The sequence below is a fragment of the Styela clava genome, chromosome 15 (assembly GCF_964204865.1).
Source record: "Styela clava chromosome 15, kaStyClav1.hap1.2, whole genome shotgun sequence".
Taxonomy (NCBI): Eukaryota; Metazoa; Chordata; class Ascidiacea; order Stolidobranchia; family Styelidae; genus Styela; species Styela clava.
This window is the reverse complement of record NC_135264.1, coordinates 2,009,471-2,030,956: the sequence shown is the minus strand read 5'-3', so window position 1 is coordinate 2,030,956 and position 21,486 is coordinate 2,009,471. Positions and strand designations below refer to the sequence as shown.

Here is a 21,486-nt window from a genome sequence, read left to right as displayed (position 1 = left end):
TCAATGGAGATCTTCGCATTATTTCGAACGAATATCGTTTTTTAACTGAGCTTTTTGGAGGTGAATGTATATATATATATATAACGAAGGCGCCGGTTAGTTAAAACAAAAATAAATAAGGACTCAATGAAAACGAGGTGGACGTGATATCGAATCCGAAATTGTGTGAATTCTTATTACACCAATTCTGCTTCCGAATCTCGCCCAATTCCTTGTAATTGCGATTGGGATCCGAAATACGAGGTTTCAATTCATTTTGTAGTTCCTATCTAGGGATTAATTCGATAAAAACCTACTTTAAAACGTTGTTCTATAATTGGGAGACAAACCAGTAACAACTACTAAGTCCTTTGAATATATTATATATAATAAATCATATGGTATATCTCAGAAAATTGCATATGTAGATGGTTGTTTTAACCTAGATTTTAGAATTAAAAAAAAAAGTATAATACTATTTATATAATTGAATATAATGTTATTTTTATTAGGCAATCAAATTACTGTAATTGTAAACACAGCACAGCACACAGCACAGTACACGTTATTCTACAATTATTTCATCCAAGGGCTCCAGAAGCCACCATGCATTTTGGGATTCGCCTTCGCATCCATTGGTGGATATCTAACAGGAACGGCAGTTGAATTATATTTAGCGAGTTTACTAAGAAGATTTTGAACTATTGTCGGATTCATTTCGGATACTTCGTTATGTTCATAAGGGTCATTCTCTATGTTGAACAACATTACATTTGAGGACGAATTAGCATAGGTCATTTGGCCAACTCCATTTTGTTCGGATTCGGGAGGTTTTACCCATTGGTCAAAGCCCGGATTTCCAGTTAGTAATTTCCAAGGTCCACTTCGAATTGCTGCGTGAACCTTAATGTCAAATCCATTGATAATAATGTTTTGCATTTCTGTCTCATTTGAATTGGCACTATACAAAGGGTCAATGTTATGTAAAATTTCCGTTCTGGGCGATGATTCCTTTTGACGAATGGCGTCCCATTGATTGTATCCATCTAATGGCTGGGTACCATTTAATGTTGAACACATTGCGACACCTTGTAGTAGTGTCGGAAACCAGTCTGAAACATGTAACAGCCCCTTATGTGTCACACCTTTAGCCTCGAGTAGTTTACCATACATGAATCCCGCTCCTCTAACGCCACCTTCCCAAAGAGTGGCTTTCCTCCCTCTTAGTGGCCAGTTATTACCACCGGCCATAGTCTGGCCGCCGTTATCAGTGGAAAACACAATGATAGTGTTATCCAGAATACCAACTTTAGCTAAGTGCTGAGTCACATTCTAAACTGACTCATCTAATGCTAACACCATTCCAGCGTAAGTTCTTCGTGCTTTATCTTTAATGTCTTTGAACATTTCAGTATACTTATCTGGCACTTGCAAAGGCCCGTGTACAGATTGATATGCCAAATACATGATCAACGGTTTTGTAGAATCACGTTTGTCAATTGCCTCAATTGCTTTTCTAGCGAATAAATGAGCGGAATATGTGTTATTCCCCCATGTGTTATTCACGGGTCCAATTTCAGAATCCCACATATCTTCTCCGCACATTCCATTGAAACATCGCTCATGAGTATAGTAGTCCTCAGCTCCGGTTAAATACCCAAAATACGAGTTAAAACCTCTTTTCCATGGCAAAAATTTTTCTTCATAAAAACCAAGATGCCATTTTCCCACCATGTGTGTATCGTAGCCACAATTTTTTAATTGTTCAGGCATGATCTTATTTTGAATTGGCAACGCGTTTGGTTGTGAAGGTCGAATCACTCCGTGCTGCAAACCTGTATGAATCTGATAACGACCACTCATTAGTTGACTCCTGGTTGGCGAGCAAATTGGTTGAACGTAATAATTTTCGAGTTTTATTCCGTTCTCAGCCAAGAAATCCAAATGAGGAGTTTTTATTGCTGATTCATGTTCACTGGCATGATATCCAATATCATTGAATCCAAAGTCATCGGCTAATATGAACAAAATATTAGGACGAGAATCCGCCATCGCGGCACCTACGCAAAATTCAGTCATCATAATTATGATGACATAAGTGTTAATTTTCATGATGTGTGGGTGAGAGTATAGCGATTCTCAAATATCTAAAGACAAAAGGTGAACAACAAACATAAATCATGAAAAAATCATAAAACGTGTTGCAAAATATAATAATCGAACTAACGAAGCTTTAACGACACACTGCCTGAAATTGCACCCTTTGTAACTACTAATAATGAAATGAGTCGAAGCACTATTAAAGGTCACTAAAATAGTATGGAGGACTATTTGCAATTAGCGAGTCACAAACACGTGTCTTACTCCCAAATGCGTTTAGCTACATTTGTGCTTTTAAATATTCAGGCAGCACTTTTATATTTCATTGAAGCTATCAAGCACGACACAAATCCGCGTCACAATCACGCGCTTATTGTTTATTCAGATAACAGTGATATGAAAAAAATTGCATCACGCGCTCTGACTTGAACAAATAATAACAGAAGATTTAGTATTTAACTTATTAACGACATAAATATCAACGGAATCTAGCCAGGCAGTACAAGCTGCGCCACATCTTTTGCAGCCTCGGCAGCTTCATAAAATGATCGAAAGCCCTAATACATCAGATTTTGATGGAATATCTAAAAAAGAACAGAATATATATATATATATATATTTGAATTTTGAATATCATTTTGAATATAGACAATAGCACAGGTTGCTAGAGAGGAGTGTACGCAATGGAATGTCTTTATTTTCCATTTCCCAGAAGCGAAATAAAGTGTTGTACTGAATTTCGCGACCCTGAATGACTCAAACGCGCATTCGAGAAATGCTTATTTAATAACTTCGTTAATTTTGTCAAACCCAGGAAACCACAAAGATTTCATGTCTGGGGAAAAGGAGTTACGAATGAATTCTCTTCTCAATTTTCTGGTTTTCGTTCTTCTGAGTACTCCGAATGATGTTAACATTAATTTTGTCGCAGACAATTCTCAAATGAAGCCTATTAAACTGGAAAATTTAATAATCTATATTCTATTTGAGATTTATATTATTTTTGGATATTCAGACCTTCTCGAGAGAAATCTCAATTTAAATTTAACTAACCACGCAAAAAATAGCATTAGTGCGAAACGCTTTGTGCATTTCTTATCTGACTATTACATGCAAAAAATATTCATGCTTGCCAAGTCATACAATATTTACTGTTTGTCTGCAAATGACAAAAGTTTACCAACCTCTCGCTTACACTGTATTACCGTGGAAAAATGAATGAACATCGATTAAATTGATCCCATTTACACTAGGAGAGGTAAAGTTGGGTTTCAAATTCGTACCCTGTAAATATGTTTTTTTTTTCTGATTGTATGTATTGTTATACACCTGGTATAAATGACATCACAACCTACATCAGTTTATTACGTTTCAATTTACAACCACAATGACGGCCTTGGGCGTATGCTCTTTCGTGGCGCAAGATTTTATCTCACTCGAAAATCGATACAAAGACTTGGAGTAAAAAATCGATGCAGCTTTTTAAATATGGCGGAATAGTTTTGTAATTTTAATACTTTTTGTTCCAGGAAGATTAGTGCAACTCATTGCCAATAATGCTAGCTTCCTCATATGAATCGTCATTCGCCTTAGTCGCATTTATAATTTTAATTTTGCTCTTGGAAATAACATTGAATCAAAGTGGTTCAACAATAACTGATGCACCAGAAAATGATGAGGAATTTCGAAATTTTCAAGATATAGAGGGCTTGGAAGGTCGCCGGAACAGTTTAGTTTATTCTTGTCCTGTGTCATCACAATCATATGGCCATGTTGTATTCTTTCCTGGAGATATACAAGATTTCGAGAAAAACATGAAAAAGTACGATCTCAGCGTTGAATGGATTAATTGGAGTTATGAAAAAATGTTTCGAATACTAAAAAAAAGATTCCCCAACAACTGTTTATGGATAGTGCAACCTTCAAAGCGAAATGGGGGAATTTTCAGTCTTTACCCAAACTTTCTTCCGTTCGCTGTTAATGACGACGTTGACTACGGTATTCCGGTTATCCCTCATAACGCGTCACATGGTGGGCTAACTCATTTCGTAAAACTTCTTTCTTCTGGGCAACACCAAACAATGAAATTTCACAACACGACACTTAATAGGCCAATAATTCTTGTAGGATTTAGCAAGGGATGCATTGTTTTGAATCAGTTTTTGCACGAAGTTGCATATATGTCGAAAAAATATTCAGTTGCATTGTCAGAAGACGAAGATTATAAATCTGTAAGGAAGTTTGTTGCAAAAATTTCTGAATTATATTGGCTCGATGGAGGCCATAGTGGAACACGTGGCCTGTGGGTAGTGGATTCTAATGTCTTAGCATATTTAAAAGATGGAATATGGATGAAAAATATTAAAATATATGTTCAAGTTACATTGTGGGGAATCAACGACCCGATGCAACCTCGATACGAAGAGGAATTATCTCAGTTTGGATCACAACTGAGGAATCTGGATGTAAACTATAATGAAACACGATGGAACGTTTCGAGAACGTTAGAAAATCACTTCAAAATTTTGAACAGTTTCTGAGGCGTTGACAAACGAAAAATTAAGTTGAAGCGGTGACATTAGTACTGTATTTTATTCATGGTGATGGGTATTGAAAATACTTAAGCCTTTGAAGTTTCAAAAAGCTAAAACTTATAATAAAGTAATGTAAAGTAAATCAACAGTGCCTAGGCCCTAGGCTGTTTCAACATATTATAGCTGAAAAATATTTGCATATCACATCCCTCGCAGAATACTAACGACTTTCATATTGTTATACTCACCTAATAGTTGTGCTTCGGATCTAGTCTAGAATAGAGCGAACTCAAGTCTGAAATTACCAGGTCTGGGTCTTAGCTGATTGTAAAATGTGAGTTTCAATTAAGCTACCGTAGACATGCAAATCCACGTGTATCCACTTCGTTTATCAGACCCCCCAAATTAACTCAATTCTACTAAAACAGTAAAAACAAAATTAATCAATCTTAAAATTGCAATTCTGGAACAATTGGAAGAACTATGTTTTTGGTGCCAGCCAATTCCATTTCCAATTATATTTCACAAATTTAAAATCCGTTCCAAGACACCACTTAATATCAATTTTAATTTCCGTGACTTCGTGATTAGAAATACTTTCCCACCGTATCAGCTAGAGTTAATAACACGTCATAGGTTTTGGTGAAACCACTTTCGGTAATGTATCTTGTATTTATTGTTTATTTCTTATAGTCACATACTTATAATATATAAACGTATATCATATATATTTGCTATCTTTTCAATGTTAATCAGATGAAAATAGCATAGATCTGAGAGTGTATACATTGTATCCTGTATATAATATCGGAAACTATAATGAAGTTCATGAGGTATTTTTATTGACTATTCTGTACTGCCTGCCTGTGGTCATCTTCAGGTCTGAACTTGGTTTCACCAACTTGGGACAAACTCTTGTCAATCAACTCTGGGTCATTTTCTCGGGAACGACATTGTAACCATGAAGCTTAGTTTATTTAAAAACCTGCTTTGGATGTAAAATATCTGGTCCACATATATATGTCGCTTTGGTTGACTATTTACCATTCAGAATAACTATTGGACACAAAATGGACCTATGGATCGTTTTGGTATCATGTTGTTGTTCTTGTTGGTATTTTTCTTCTTGTTGTTACCATATGGAAAAGAAAATCGCCTTCCTCATTAACTTCAGCATTAATTGCTTTGAAATTTTGAGTGGTTAAAGATTGTATTTTGTGTGATGACCTATTGAAAATTAATCTAATTAAATTCAAAATTATCTGTAGTGGTTCTTCGATCTATCTTGTGCTACACTCTTGCTATGCCAATGTCGGAAGTTTTTTTGGCGGTACTGGTACCGTAGGAGGGAAATGTGGACTACTATTTTGCTTTGGGTTTCGTGTCCATATATTTTAGCATCTCTCCCTTGTTTCAACTGAAGAAGATTTTGCAGCGCATATCCCACAGAGCACGGCGCGTTGGCAGAATCTCATGGTCTAGTGAGAATGACGTCATCGGAAACACCGCGCTCATTAAAATTTCAATGAACGATTATTAAAAATCTTGACCATGTTTATCATAATAAAAATATCAAAAAAGATGTAAAAAATATTTTATCTTCAAAACTGCTCACGTATACAATGAAAGATATCTAAAAAATTACATAAAATGCAAATTTCTGCTCTGGTGATCACATTCCCCATAAGAGCTAATGTTAAAATATTTTTTTTTCTATCACTTTTCTTTTTGCGCGTAGGATGGGTTTTTAATGAATAAGGTCTATTGTAAAACGTAACTTTAATGTAATTATGCAATGTGAAATTTTCGCATTTTGTCTCTTCTACGTCTGGGACCAGTTTCATTCAGCCTCCTACTTCTACCAGAACTAGAGTATAAACGGTGAAGTTGAGTGACGTATTGATAATAAAATAAATGCAATATATATTTGATTATTAAGTAAAATATATTTTGAGGGACAAAAAAGTCATTTAATATCTGTTTTTTTATATTTATTCAAAACACAACTAATCCAAGTGCGCAATTGGAATTTAATCATTTACTTACTATTCTGTTCTGATTTGCCGGGGGTTTATGTGTGTTTATCCTTGGTACATTAGTTTGGGAAGTTTTTGGATAATGTTTAAATAATAATTATTCTAAAATTTGCCACGAAGTTCTATTTTGTAATATTTTGACTTACTTTTTTTCATGGTTGAGAAGCTATTTCCAATCATATTGGAGCCAATTATTTGATATTTATATATTTTTTATCATCTTGCAATTCTTTGGACATTTTATTCTTAAGCATAATGCATGCGACTAAGATTTTAGGACAAGCGACCCATGCCAATGATTTATACGACATTTACTTAGGAGGTCAGTGACGTATAGTATGTTATCAACATCCGATAAATTGTTGATATTTTATTTTAGTGTAATGATAATGTTTAAGTAAAAAAGTTTTGAAAACGGTTTAAATAAGTTTTCCTCGAATGGCTTCACTACAAGTAGCTTATGTGAACTACATCTAAATCTGACTGATCATTCGAATGCTTTCAATCAAAATTACAAATCATAAGAAAGTTGCCCAATTTTTTGTTTATATAAGGGAGTTATTTCAAACCAAACTATTTCGACTTTCTGCACGGTAATAAAACACATTCTGCAGTTCAGCTCTAAATTAGTAATGTTTACAGTTTTGAAAAGTAATTGGTTGAAAAACACGAAATAATTGGTAGGCTTTGTAGCACTGGTCGGGAACAGTCATTCTGATATTCTATATAAAGATTGCATAGATTTAAATTACCAAATAATTATAAAACTTCTTAAACAGAATTCATAGTTTAAAATATATTGCAAATTACAATTGTTATTTTAGTTTAATCTTTGCATATGTAATTTGCATATGCTAGAGTAATTAGCATTTACTAAGACCGTGTTTCATTTGGCTTATCATATACGCAACGGCATTGTCCAGTTTATCATAGGTTACAGCTCCATAAAGTGATAACAATCCGTGTGCACCAAATTCCAAATTTTGTTGAGAAACATCTAGCTTCAACTTTTTCATTCTTTCATAAAGAATAATCTGGAAACAGTGTTTATTGTCAAAAAGAAGGGTTAAATATTTGAACTGCAACACGTCGTAGGCAAATATAAGCTCATGGGGGGATAATGTGTTTTCAAATGATTGAACGAATAATAATATTGGCCTGGGATCGCGAAGAAATTGTGTTGGCTATGTTAGAAGTGTGCTGACTAATGTCTCTAATAACTGACATCGTCGTGGTATAGATAGTTCTGCAAGAGAAGCAGTGTTGGCCGATTTTTTTTTATCCTGTTTGGAGTTTTCCACATGCTTATTTGGCTAGATTCGCTGTGGTATATGGAATAAAGTGTATTATGTTTCGCCGAATTAAAAAAAATGGGGGCGTGACTCAAAGCTGATTCGGCCATCGTGATCAGGTGCTGGGGCTCGATTTAGGTGAATATCATAAAACGCATAATATACATGAATGTGTTTGAAGGATATATAATAGATATCATCGCCTTAGCACATTGAATCATATACTTGTGTTTAAATTTAACTTTTTTGTCATTATAAAATTCAGTATTTTCACACTGAACAAAAGTTTAAAAAAATTTACCCCATCATCACGTAGAATGTCGTATTCACACGTTAGGATGTGTGTTCTGGGTAACAACTTCAATTCTTCATCACTAGCGGACAAAGGAGCGAACGTTGTATCATTGGCAAATTTCTGAAGTTTTTTCTTATATGTTTTAAGTAATTTCATTTCATTTTCCGTGGGACGGAGTTTAGGTTTCTCATATTCTCGTTTTTTGTATCTTAAACAAAAAGGCTTAGTGTATTATTTGAAAAATTTTGTGGACTTGAACAATAAATCAAATGTGGCGTACAAAATTCAATTTACGAAGTATATTACAACATATTAGCGAAAAACTATCATTATTACAGTATTTAAACAAATTATCAACTGTCATACGTATCTGGAATCCAATTTGGACTTGTTCTCTTTAATAATATTTCGTCTTTGATTCCCTCCATGTGTAAGTTATGTGTCATTGGTGTTATCAGCTTCGTCTCTTTCTCTAGTCTATAAAAGTACATTCCAAATATGCGATTCCATATATTTAATGTTGTATTTGGAAGAATCGTGGTAACAAATTATCAAGAGAATTTCCGATATGTTGAATAAGACATATACGGTGTTTATCACGTTTACATTGCTGTTTGAATATAGGTATATTTGTTTTAGTCGAGTACTCCTATTTTTGAAAAAGATGACTAGAGTCGAACTGGAGTCTTTCCAACAATGCTCATGAGCATCCCATATGTAAAAACCCGATATTTCGCGGACCAAAAAAGGTCGCAAAGGTTGCATTTATGTTACGATGCATTAAATTTTACAGACACCCGGGACATGTAATTCTTCTTCTTGAATGATTACAACATATTGCAATTGTAATGATTTCTTTGAACATTTCAAAATAACTTTCCCAATATTCGAAAGACTTCTATTTTTAAGTCGAACGGAAAATGCTAATTTGCGTGAGTGAATTCCTTTATGTCCACAACTTCAATTGCGAGCGAGATGAGTGAATTCCTGTGACAGGTCTTTCACCAAATTTTATATAAAAAAACAAAGCACTCACCCAATATAAAGTAAGAAGAAGTGCGCCATAATTGGTGGAGTTAGCAAAGGCGGATTTCGATTTTGTTGATAGCTTGGTAACATGAAATTGCTCATTTGAAGCACTGGATACACAACATTCAGCATACAAGGATTCAGTTTCGTATTCCTGGTATTTGTTAAGCGTAATGCTATTGCAGTTGCCAGATTCCCCCCTAAACAGAGAAAATAACTTATTTTAATAGATTATCATAAACATGAAAAACCTACCAAATTTGACCTTGTTTATATCTGTAGAGTGTAGACTGATTTGACCTAAGTAATAGTCTGTGCTCAAAGTATTCCACATTCACATCATAATATCGAATTTTTTGTGGAAAAAGAAGGATTTGAATAACAAAATTGTGTTCTTCTGGCTTTCACCATCTTACTATAAATGTCTAACTAATACACAACTGACCTGCACTATCACCCGCTAGGACGATCTTTTTAGGGTTAACTTTGAATGTCTTTGCTATGTTGACAAAAGCTAACGTTGCATGCAAGCAGTCTTCAAATGGTATTGGATATGGATTCTCTGGTGCTAGTCGATATCTTTAAATACAATGTTATCGTATTTTGAATGTTGTTTCTAGGTTGTCAGTCACTTTTTCCATTTTGTTACGATGCATTACATTGTGAAGAGCATTGTTGTGTTTGAATCATTTAAGTAACACGGTTTTGTAGGGTGAGCTCCAAGCACGTGTACTTCGAGCATTAGAGCTCTAAATTAGCAAGTCAAACGTTTTTATTCAATCTGTTCGGTGACAAAACAGTCAGGCAATACTGATAATATATATTCATGGTATAATAATGGCAATAATGCCTACTAATTTTAGTAATCCGAGGTTGTGGAGTTACTTACTCGGGTACAATAACCACCATCCCAGATTCTTTTGACAATTTTTTCAAGTATGCGGCATATATAGCTGAATACAAAATAAATTGATCTTTAAGAACAACTCTCGAAACATTGTGCAATATATTTACTTCAGTGCTTCAGATTAAGCCTGTCAGACAGTCATATTTGAAAAATGTATAATACTAGGGTCTAGGAATATCCATACTTACCAATTCCACCCAATGCCCATCCTCCGCCGTGATAGTATATTATAGCAGACTCGCCTCCATTATCACCAAAACCTGACAAATTTAGAATATTAGAATAGGAATATCTAGGTTTGATATTTCAGGCAATAATAACAATCTACCTGTTGGTGTTATTACAGTTGTTTTTACGCCTCCGAATTTGTGAATGGAAACTTCTATGCCTTCAACAGGTGCACTGTAATCATGTTCGGAGATTCTGTACGGAGTCAAATATTTTCCTCCCAAACGCAAGGACAAATCCGCCTGAAAATATTGACATAGAAGCTAAGAGAAAATCAATTTCGATTTGAAGAGAGAGCTCTACAACAGAAATCTTCTTCAATTGTTGTTTGATAAATGAAACAAAAAAGAGTTCAAGTAAATATATATCACGAGGCCGTTACAACAATTTTGAGGGTCTACCCTAACAAAAAGATTACTGGATTACACAACTTACCAGAAATGTCAATATTTTTGTAGCGCTGTAATACGCTTTTATCCCCAACGGATAATCGCATGCTTCAGGGTATTTAATGTAACTTATATAACTAACAGCAAGTATGCATATTGTGATAAAAATGAGTGCCCTTGATCCAAGCATGACAAACGAAGTTAAAATTCTAAAGTATAAGTATAGTTATGATATGACATCCTCTATGTAATCATCGGAGCAGCGATATTTTTTCATTTTAAAGTCAACTTCTGGGTTGGTATGTAAGGGAAAGCCGTTAAACCAGATCACAATCACCATATTTACGACAGGATCTATTTACGCGACAGAGAAGTCAGCATATGCCGATCGACATGTAACGTAGAACTATTCAAAGAAACACCAGTGTAGAAGCAGTTCGATTCAATGAAATTGCAAAAACGGTAACAATAGGAGAAAACACGAAAATGACTTTGTCATCGGATAATTTCAAAAACATTGAAAAAACTGATTGATTGATTGAAATGTCGAATTGCAGCAGTTTGTAGTTAATTGAATCGTTCTGCCTCTCTGGCAGATATTGAAAAAGTTGGGTATATAAATGAGCCTTCTATGTGAGATACCCAAGCTGTTTTGACCGTCAATTGCAGATTGAGTTATAAATGTTAACATTTAACTCTAAAAGTACCCCGGATAGGGAGGGTTTAAGATAATGTCCGTGACCACAGATACTAAAAAAATCTAGTCGTACCAAAATGCCTCATTTCCCAATAATTCAATCACTGTAATCGTAAGATATAAATCACAATCTAAACAATTTCCTCACTCTCGCGCTGTTCCTCACTGAACTCTCATGAATAACAGCTAAAGCAATATAATATAACGCCATAAAACCATTGGTTAATAATTAACAACAATCTGCTGTTTATTTTAGATCACGTTTTAGTCTCGCGTTGTCGGAACGCACTAACATTCCAGTCTCAAATGCATTTCTCAGATCGAACTCTGCATTGGTATTATCTAATTTCCTTGAAGTCTAGACTCTAGACTAGAGTATCGTCTTACAGTAGAACAATATGTTGCTCATGTCAGGTTCATGTCAACTGTTTGCTGTTTCAGGACGACGTTATGAGTTTGTTACAGCTTGATTGCCGATCTGGTTTATATTTCTGTTGCTATAGTTCTCAATCATGCACTAATTAGAGAGAATTACGTTGAATGAAATACCAAGAGTTACTCTATCGGTATAGAATTATGCTGACTCTTGCTTTCGATCTCGAAGTACCACGAGCGAGCAGTAGTAGACAAAAAGCAAGCAAGGGCTAGGACATAATATCAAAGTTAATCACAATCAAGTGAATCAACGTACGGATAATCTGTAGACGGGTAATTGATTATATCTTATTGTTCATTTATAACACCCGCGCCTAATTTGATTTTTCGTTAGCCCAATTTGGTTATTTCGGTCGACGACTTCTTAAAATTGGCAAGCTTTGTTCTCAACGCAAATTTTCTTTAAAAATTCCATACATGGTGCGCGTTAATGCAATGAGAAAGCCAGAGTTCCACAAAACAGCGTATTTGAGCTTGTTGCAACCGCGCATTTGCGAATAATTATTTTCAAGAATTTATGGGATGACAGACGGATGGATATACAAGGTTTTGATGCATCCTATATCACAGAATAGGGAAGGAGATATATCGACAAGCTGGATCTTTATCTAAATTTTTTAAAATATTTGCCGTGTGAAATTAGCAATTTTCTCTTTACTAAAGCATATTGAAGAAATACCTGACATGCATAAATTATATGTTTACTTTGTAGTGAGTCTTCGCGACATTGCATCGGTGGAATATTTAAAAATGTAAGAGAATTGAATCTCACTAAGTTATAAATTATCTTGACCTAATAGTGAAACCTTCACCGTGAAAATATTTCATCGAGGATCCTGGATGGTTTTAGCAAACTCTGCAAAACAATAGAACGTAATGCATATTACTAAATTTACACGGAAATTAGGTCATTTGATGGTTGATATAATTTCATGACTTCATCGGATAATCCAATTGTCAGTCCGGTAAGCCAGTATGATAGGTATACAGTCTTATATGTAGACTGAAAAATTAGAATCAATGCTGTAATAATCGTTCTTGATTATTAATTCTAAAATCTTTTCGAATGCCACCTGCATTTGTTTTTTGGCTTCTTTTGTATATGATTGAATGATCTTGTAAACTGCTCTGCTAAATTACTGTTGCAACTAACAGGACTGTTTCCTGTTAGGAACAGGACTATTTTATTTCATAATAATATTACTATATATATCAGTAAACAAAACCAATTGCGCCACGCGCTAATGATATATTTCTCTTATTACAATTCATACTAAAAAGTTTTCGGGCGGTAAAGATCTGCGATACTGGTCACCAACTCACTTGATTTTGTCGGGTTCATACTTGCTATTTCACGAGGGAAATACTTTCCACCATGCCATACTGATACGCCATCTGAGAATAATTTATGTAAAACAAACGGCGCTCGAAACGTCAACAGGTGGAAAAAATATAAAGCACTTTACAAAAATGCTAATGACCTTTGCCGATTCTACGTATACATTACAATTGTATACATAGTGATAAATCCTGATATTTACTCTATTTCGATGAATATAAAAGAAGGCTAGGAACCATAACGGTCGCGATTGAATCACGAATGTAAGATCGGTGAAGCGTTTGTTGGCAGAATAGCGAGCGTCACATTAAAAAGTCCTTATTCGGAAAAACTTGGTTGCTTGTTGTAACTTGTATGAGGTGAATTAAAACGAAATTCGTACTCAATGCATTATTAAGTACTTTAAGTAAGTTGTAAAACGCTTTCACCAATAAAGGGAGGTCGCACGCATCGGGGTATGTATAAAAAGAAGATATATGCTGAGACTTCTACAAAAAATAGCATGTCCTCCAATAAATAGCATGTGCCTCATTTCATGGCAACTACTATTACGATAAAGCATTATCTGCTGACAAAGCGAAATATAGTCTTCATATTAACGTCCTTGTTGTCTAAAATATCTTTTCAGGCATCCATCAAACAATATACTGTTAAGCTGAGGTTTGCTGTCCATCTAATACTTCTGCAAGGTTGCTTTTGTCTAACAGTTTGTGTTATTATCGGGAATCTCATTTTACTCAGGGCGAAGCTAGAAACATAAAATTTCATTTAACGAGCCATTCCAAGTTTAATTATACCGGTTGATGTTACGATATTATGGTAAACATGCAGATCTGTTCAAAAACTCGTCTATAGTTATGCTTTGGTGGCTACGCGTGACTTGTCACTCATACATATCAAACGTGACCGTACATTTGAACCCATGTGTACATTCGCGGGATTATGCGAGTGCTAAACCCATGGGTTAGGATTAGTATGGGTTAAAATATCCGTAAAACAACAAAAATTTCCATAGGTGCAATGCCGGTCCATAGGTGCAATCGTCATGGGTTCAAATGTAATGGAACCATCTCAAACATATTAGCTATCGTATATATTACCTTCCAACAAAAATGTTTAAATTTTACGGTCATGCAGAATTAACTAACTATTTCATTACACTGCGTCGAAGTATGTAACGAACAACACAAATCAATATCGCATATTTGGTGACCGTACATTTGAACCCATGTGTATATCCGCGGGTTCAATCTATATACGGGGGCTAAACCCCATGGGTTAGGGTTAGTATGGGTTCAAATATCCGCAAAACAAAAAAACTTCCATAGGTGCAATATATATATACAGGTGCAATTGTCGTGGGTTCAAATGTACAGGAACCCGCATATTTATATTTCAACAAGCATTGCCATAAACCAGGGGTGTACAACCTCTAATACAGGAGTGCCAAATACAAATAACTGGGTGAAACCGCGGGCCGCACCTTTATTTATCATATGCCAGTAGTAGCAAATACAAAAATTTTGTTGATTGACATATTATGGTATACGTTGTTCGTTTCTCACAAGCTAGATGTTTGGGCACTGAAACGTCATAGGCATAGATAACAAATTGGATTCAGGTATTACTTCGCAACGCAAAGTGATTGAAATTACTCGCATGTATCAAATTAAACTAAATTAAAAACTCGTTTCGCGGGCCGCACACCATTCAAAATGGGCATTATTCCGGTCGGTCTCCCCGTTTGGCCCGCAGGGCGCACATTCCTGACGTAAACATGGAAACAGGTTTGCCATATTGAAATTCAATACATTTTCGTTCAAAATATTTAAAATTTTAGCAAGATTCCCATTGTAGAATTCTACATCGACCTGGTAGTGGGGGGCTTTGAATAACTTTCTGAAGTGTAGAGGGAGACACGCTGAGATGTCGTGGGGTTTGGGCTACAACGAATATCCACCAATACCGAAAAAAGTTACCGTTGGTAAAAGAAAAATAACAAACAACAATGGGTGAAAAACTAATCAGAAGCGTGACAAGATTATGAATACCCATGCAGTACACAGAGCAAGACAAAGCAATTTGGTTGGAGAATGATCGCCACCACAAGTATACGTGTTAAGGATATATAAAGTCTTGTGTCTTAAGTCATAATATAGATTATTCTCAATTTATTCCGATAAGGCAAGAACTAATAGATTAGTAAAATCGCACACATCTTATAAGAAATTTTTGGATTTGCTTGAATATGCTCATCTGTTCAGATAAATAAGTTCTTGTGATTTTACCTCAATGATTAATAAGTTTATGCCCAATTGTATTGTTTGCTTCGTCTGTCATAAACAAGAATAAAATACGTATCAAAATTTGTCTTTGACCAGAACTTTAATAGCCTAGCAGCCTGCTATTAATACTAATGAAATAGTTATTTAAAAAAAACGATATTTGATAATTTATCAACATTGGTCTACTCCTTTTTGAATTATGTTAAACATCTCTCCCATTGCTTGATCGAGTTTTTCATATTCAACCATTCCGTATGCGTTCAATAAAGCGTGTGCGCCAAACTCCCAATGTTGATGGGTAACTTTCTTTCCGAGATCTTTCAATCTTTCGTAGAAAATTATCTGAAGAGGATTGGAATATATTATTGTATCCTGGTATCTCATATTAACTTTATCTCAAAAAATAACATTTAAAAGATCTATATATATGTAAAAAAGTAGTACAATATAAGTAGTATAATATCTGTTGATGACTTTTGGTTCTCAATAATCCGTACTTATGTTTATAAACTAAAATTGTATGCAGTCTAGTGCAAATGTAAATGGCCATATCAGGATATTCGTCTTACTCCAGCATATCCCAATGTGTTTTTTTAATACAAAGATTCGACATTTACCAAAATATTTTTGTTTTTTTCTTTCTCACGAAACTATATAAATTGACTGGAATTACGGTAAATAAAGTCAATCTTGTTTTCAAGAATTGACACACCATCTTTTAAATAAAAATTGTAATGGTTTCATCATTCACTCACTCCATCGTCACGTATGGCATCGTATTCACAGGTAACTACGTGTGTGTAGGGTAGTGTGCGTAAATGTTCGTCACTCGCGGCCAAAGGTGCAACTTGGCGATTGGAAACGAATTCTTGAATCTTTGTGGCGTGTAGGAAGTACGTTTCCATTTGATCGGATCCAATTTCGTTATCATCATCTGTCGGAACTAGACCTTTTTTATATCTTAAAAAAAACATTAGTCTTCCAATTTCTTGTTTCGATGACGACATAAATAACACAATGAAAATGGTATTGAAATGAGATTTATTCTATATTAATTGTGGTTTTCATAGATTTGTCAGTATTATGAAAACAAAACACGGACATGATTAGACGAGATGACACCATGGAAGATATATCAATTGAAATGAAATTTGTTTTGACTGATGAAAAGTACCTGGAGTGAATACACAAAAACAAATAAATCAAATGCCTGAAATTTTACTCCGAAAGGCAAAATGAAAGTATTTTAAACGAAATGCATATTATTAACTTTGAGTCGGTTGGTCACAGGTAGGGTTTGAATTTACAAATTTCAGTATTGTTCGTAGATAATATTCTAAAATATTATTGATCACATACCGATATTTATATACAGTATAATCTCTTACTTTTCTGGAATCCACTTATCGCTCATTCTATCGAGAATATCTTTATCTTTGAATCCGTTCATATGACTGTTTCTTGTAATCAGTGGAATTATATTGGTGTGATTCCAAAAACTAAAAGTATTAATAATTGATAATTGCATATTTTTGGTTACGAGTACAAATAATTTTATTTCTTCTTCAACCGTAATATTAATTTTCACGAAAGAAACAAAATAAGTTACTGGAACACGAAAATCCTCACCCAAGATAATATAGAAGAAATCGAACGACAGGATAAGGGGAAAACAACCCTCCGTCATTGTTTTGTAAGTAGCTGGGCAATTGAAAATTGGCTAATTGCATGAATGGATATATAACGTTAATCATGCAAATTGGGTGTGTTTCATTTTGAAATTCTTCACCTATCTTCAAACTTATGGCGACTGCAAGGTTTCCTCCTGGTGAAAGAAATCGTCTTGTTATATTGTGAAAATATAAAAAACAAGACATAAATGGAAGCTAAAAACACAAAAGGCAAACAAGGATATCAGAATATATGTAATTTTACCTGCGCTGTCGCCCGCAAGAACAATCTTGTTCGGATTTATGTCAAAATCTCTTGCTCTTTTGATTATTTCTTTTGTAACTTTTAGGCAGTCTTCGAATCCCGCAGGAAAGGGATGATCTGGCGCCAAACGATATCTGTATTTACATAATATGTCATATGCCATTTTTCATTTTATTATTACTCTGAAATCATATATAAAACAAACTTACTCCGGCACAAAAACCATCATGTTTGTTTCTTTCGCAATTTTTCTTGTCACAACAGCATAAGCAGCTTAACAAACAAAGTAAATGACAAAAAGTTAATTTTTGCATTAGCGGCATTGTGGCAACACAAAATGAAACACTAACCTCTTGATCCTATCGTCCAACCACCTCCATGTAAAAATATGATAGCTGATCCAGATTTCTTTTTAGGGAATCCTGAAATGATCAAATATAAAATTGACGATTTGTTAAAACGTATATGACTTATTTACCGATATACGACTCTTTAATGATTCGAAAAACAGGGCCTGCTCAAATCAAATACTAATTTGTTATGTGTAATCTTGGTATTTACTTTATCTCATTCCGAATTTCAAATAAATGTTAATCGCTGAATATTTAAAAATAAAATTAATATTATTAACTACCTATGGGGCGATGAATGTCAACTTGTCGGCCAGCAAGTGTTTTAGTTGTAGTTGTTATTTCTTTTAAATTATCTCCCGGGTCATAATCTGTTAGATGGAAAGGCGTGGAGTAGCTTCCTCCAAAAAGTTCGAACACATTTCCCTGTATATATATATTCCAAATAGATATATAAAAATGTTTGGAACGATTCTTTCGAACTAATATATTTGCACTCATAATAGCAGTTGAAGTGAGTTACACCATAATGAGTTTATATACTAAAACCCATAATGTGGCCTAGAAATTTCCATTTCATTTCAATTAATTATTTTATACTTTGGTCAAGTCAAAACAATGGTAGCAGCCACACATAAGCTACCTGATTTAGAAAGCTGAAATATTTTCTATCGGCCATAGCCTACCAATGTATATTCAACCCGAAGTATCTTTGACACAATGACATAAAATACTGTAACAAATAATAGTCATGCCACTTACCGCAAGGTCGAATGCATTAAACAAACTATAGAGTCCCTTTATTTTTATTGGAAAGTCACAATAATCTGGCAACGGTACATACAAACGATAGGCCAGCCAGGATGCGAACAAAAATCCTAATAATCTTCTTCCCATTTCAAATTATAATATGAACGCTAAAATATTATACTGTTCTGATTGAGAATAGAATATTGTCTTTGGCTATTTTACAAAAATTTCGTTGTCTAGATTCGAGAAAGGAGGGAAACTAGGGTTTTACCTTGGAGCAAATTAATCAACTTTAGCAATGAAATCAATTATAGCCTAAAAGATCAGTTTGATCATTATATTAAAATCCTACATAGATATATATATATATATATTGAATATTTTACAAATAAAATCACATTCAGTTTGAATCATATTCAGTAGATCACATCTTTACTAGTATAACAACTATTGCAAGTCATTGTATTCATCTGGCTGATTCACTAATGAAACAGCTAACTAAAAAGCGATACGAAATGTTATAATCGATCTGTAACTTCTGGTTGGATTTTTCTTTATCTCTTCTGTCCTGTCCTGATTATCTCCCAAATTTTCTATCTTTTGAATTTTGCGATTTCAACGGTGCATGTTCTGAATGCTAAGTGCTCTATCACGCTCGCCTCCCTATCACAATGGTATTATACACAAATAAACTTCCCTCAATAACCAACAATTAGAAGATTTTATGTTCTCCAAGCACGGCTATAACACTAAGCAAAACGTGTTTAAAAAATTCAAAATTGGTAAATATTTAACAATGATGATCGCAATACACGAGCCTGAGATTAATATTTGCACAGAGGAGCGTGTATGTGTATAGTAATTAAAGCTGAAACAATTTCAAGAAAACATTGTAACGTTCACCTGTGTTGCAAGTTAATTTGGGCCGTTCGTAGTTGAGAACAGTTATCTTAGTTGAGCGATATTTATCTCTGGTCGAAGATACTTTTATTTAGCTTAACAAATTCGTGTTTTACTCTGGAATCGGAATTCAAGCTGGTTTATTGAAGATTGCGTTTAAAAATATAGAAATAAAACTACTCCCATTTAATTGTCGCCTTTTTTCATTACATGGTCTCAACACCAATCATCCATTACCGTCAATGGCTGTGGTTCCCAAACTTTTTTGTAATTCTCGCATTTTTCACTTTCCCGCATTTTTTTACTTTTTACGAAATACTGATATTTGATTACTGGAACCTTGCAAACCCATGTAGGATAATCAGGGGGTGCGGTGACGAACATGTTCCTATCGCTTAGCACAATGCGTCACATGTCGAGCCCTAGCTTAAAACGCATGCATGGTGAATAAAGTATTCGGGTCTTGCAATGCCACGGGCTCCCGCGAAATTTTATCCGGGATGGAACAAAATTTTCTGTCCCGTTGAGGTGTAATATGAGCATTTCGTATTGCTCGGCGGCTTTTCCGCACCTGTACTGCTGCACGACATTCGTGTCCATATATGTAGTAAGCATTGCTTTGTTGTTGGACACGAAATGACCAAGGATACCAGTATATATTAAATTCCCGTTCAAAAAATCATGCTCGTATTGCGACAGGATGATGGACAACTGCCTGATCCCGACCAACTGATTGGCGAGTTTTTTCCACTTGTGTGAGTGAATTGGCAAAGGCGCTGGTTACAGCACTTGTTCGTGTTCTGTGTTGTAGACGGAAGATCGGAAAACGGAAAAAATAGCCATCTAGTTGCGCTGCTAGTAAATACATAATAAAAATATTTCGCTGTAAAAATGTTAAACTAAAATTCTGAGCGAACGCAAGTCATCTTAAAATAGGTTTAGGGCAGGGGTCACCAACCTTTTTGAGGCCGAGTGCTACTTTCTGGGTACAGATTAAGCCGCGGGCTACCAATTCAATGTATACTTCTAAAAAGTCGCGGCTGTGTGGCCATCGTTAGTGTGCTAAGCGTTAGGTTCGCAGGTTAGAATCCCATGCGAGGATAGTTATGTGCGAGAGGATTGCTGGACCCTTGCCGTCGTTGGGATGGCTTCCTTCGCCATCAAGTCCATGCTTACGAAAACAAATAACTAACTAATCCCATACCCGACATGAAATGGTAACCGGACGAGAGGCCTTGGTTCGCCATATGTTTAAGCCGTCTTATCGGCTATCTTCTCCCCCGGGATAAATATGTAAATCCCATCCTATCCTCAGTTTATGTCAAAAATGTTGATTCACAAAGATAGGTTGAACGAAACAATGGTTTCGTAAAATAGAATTGCTGTATGATTTGAATCGCGAGCTTTTTCTGCCCGTACTACGCTGTGGGTTCGTGGTAAGTGATATCAGTGTGATGTCATAATTGCAAGACTGTTAATTGACCCGTCACATTACTGAGATCAAATAAAAATCAGGTTGATGGCTACAATAATTAATATAGTGCCCTTCCCGATTTCCATATAAGTGTGGTTTACACAAGAATAGCAGGACAGAAATTATTGATGTAGTTTACTCATAAGCGCCGTTGTTATACTTAGTTTGGAACAGACCTTCGGGCGAATCGTAAGGTCTTCACGGGCGACTTGGTGCCCGCGGGCAACGCGTTGGTGACCCCTGGTTTAGGGGATGGTTAGGAGGTGTTTGTATTATCGCCATTTTTGCATAAAGAGAAAAAGTGATAACTATATGACCGCGAAAGTGAAATTTCTCAGTTTCTTTCGCAAAGACAGATACGTATATTACATTTGAAAATTTCGGATTGACTTTCAACATGAATATCCCATTCTTTTCAAGAAGAATTGAACTTCTGGTTTAGGGGTAACGATATTAAAAAAAGTTTGGGAATCACTGGTCTATGGCAGGCAAATCCAGATCTGTGATTCTGATCCCGTCTTTAGGTCAATTT

General features: G+C 35.0%; 3 protein-coding genes and 2 pseudogenes across 3 annotated transcripts; 1 reads left to right on the top strand and 4 right to left on the bottom strand.

Annotated features, from left to right (window-relative positions):
* Positions 1 to 555: 555 nt before the first annotated feature.
* Positions 556 to 1,230, bottom strand: LOC144411764 (arylsulfatase I pseudogene; annotated as a pseudogene).
* An 81-nt stretch (positions 1,231 to 1,311) lies between these two features.
* LOC120334195 (arylsulfatase J pseudogene) lies at positions 1,312 to 2,091 on the bottom strand (annotated as a pseudogene).
* Positions 2,092 to 3,635: 1,544 nt separating this feature from the next.
* LOC120334618 (mitochondrial protein C2orf69 homolog) lies at positions 3,636 to 4,623 on the top strand. Its single transcript, XM_039402123.2, has one exon. The coding sequence runs from the start codon at positions 3,636 to 3,638 to the stop codon at positions 4,617 to 4,619; it is 984 nt and encodes a 327-aa protein (XP_039258057.2). The 3' UTR covers positions 4,620 to 4,623.
* Positions 4,624 to 6,573: 1,950 nt separating this feature from the next.
* LOC120334171 (arylacetamide deacetylase-like) lies at positions 6,574 to 11,106 on the bottom strand. The gene is made up of 9 exons (XM_039401624.2): positions 10,836 to 11,106; positions 10,501 to 10,642; positions 10,361 to 10,432; positions 10,155 to 10,218; positions 9,711 to 9,844; positions 9,273 to 9,465; positions 8,603 to 8,713; positions 8,243 to 8,444; positions 6,574 to 7,683 (listed from the first exon to the last, which is right to left on the bottom strand). Exons 1-9 carry the CDS (start codon positions 10,977 to 10,979, stop codon positions 7,513 to 7,515), a joined length of 1,233 nt encoding a protein of 410 aa, XP_039257558.2. The 5' UTR covers positions 10,980 to 11,106; the 3' UTR covers positions 6,574 to 7,512.
* A 1,614-nt stretch (positions 11,107 to 12,720) lies between these two features.
* LOC120334168 (arylacetamide deacetylase-like) lies at positions 12,721 to 18,844 on the bottom strand. Its single transcript, XM_039401620.2, has 9 exons — positions 18,593 to 18,844; positions 18,115 to 18,256; positions 17,831 to 17,902; positions 17,690 to 17,753; positions 17,481 to 17,614; positions 17,175 to 17,370; positions 16,934 to 17,044; positions 16,301 to 16,505; positions 12,721 to 15,887 (listed from the first exon to the last, which is right to left on the bottom strand). Exons 1-9 carry the CDS (start codon positions 18,725 to 18,727, stop codon positions 15,717 to 15,719), a joined length of 1,230 nt encoding a protein of 409 aa, XP_039257554.2. The 5' UTR covers positions 18,728 to 18,844; the 3' UTR covers positions 12,721 to 15,716.
* Between the last annotated feature and the right edge of the window lie 2,642 nt (positions 18,845 to 21,486).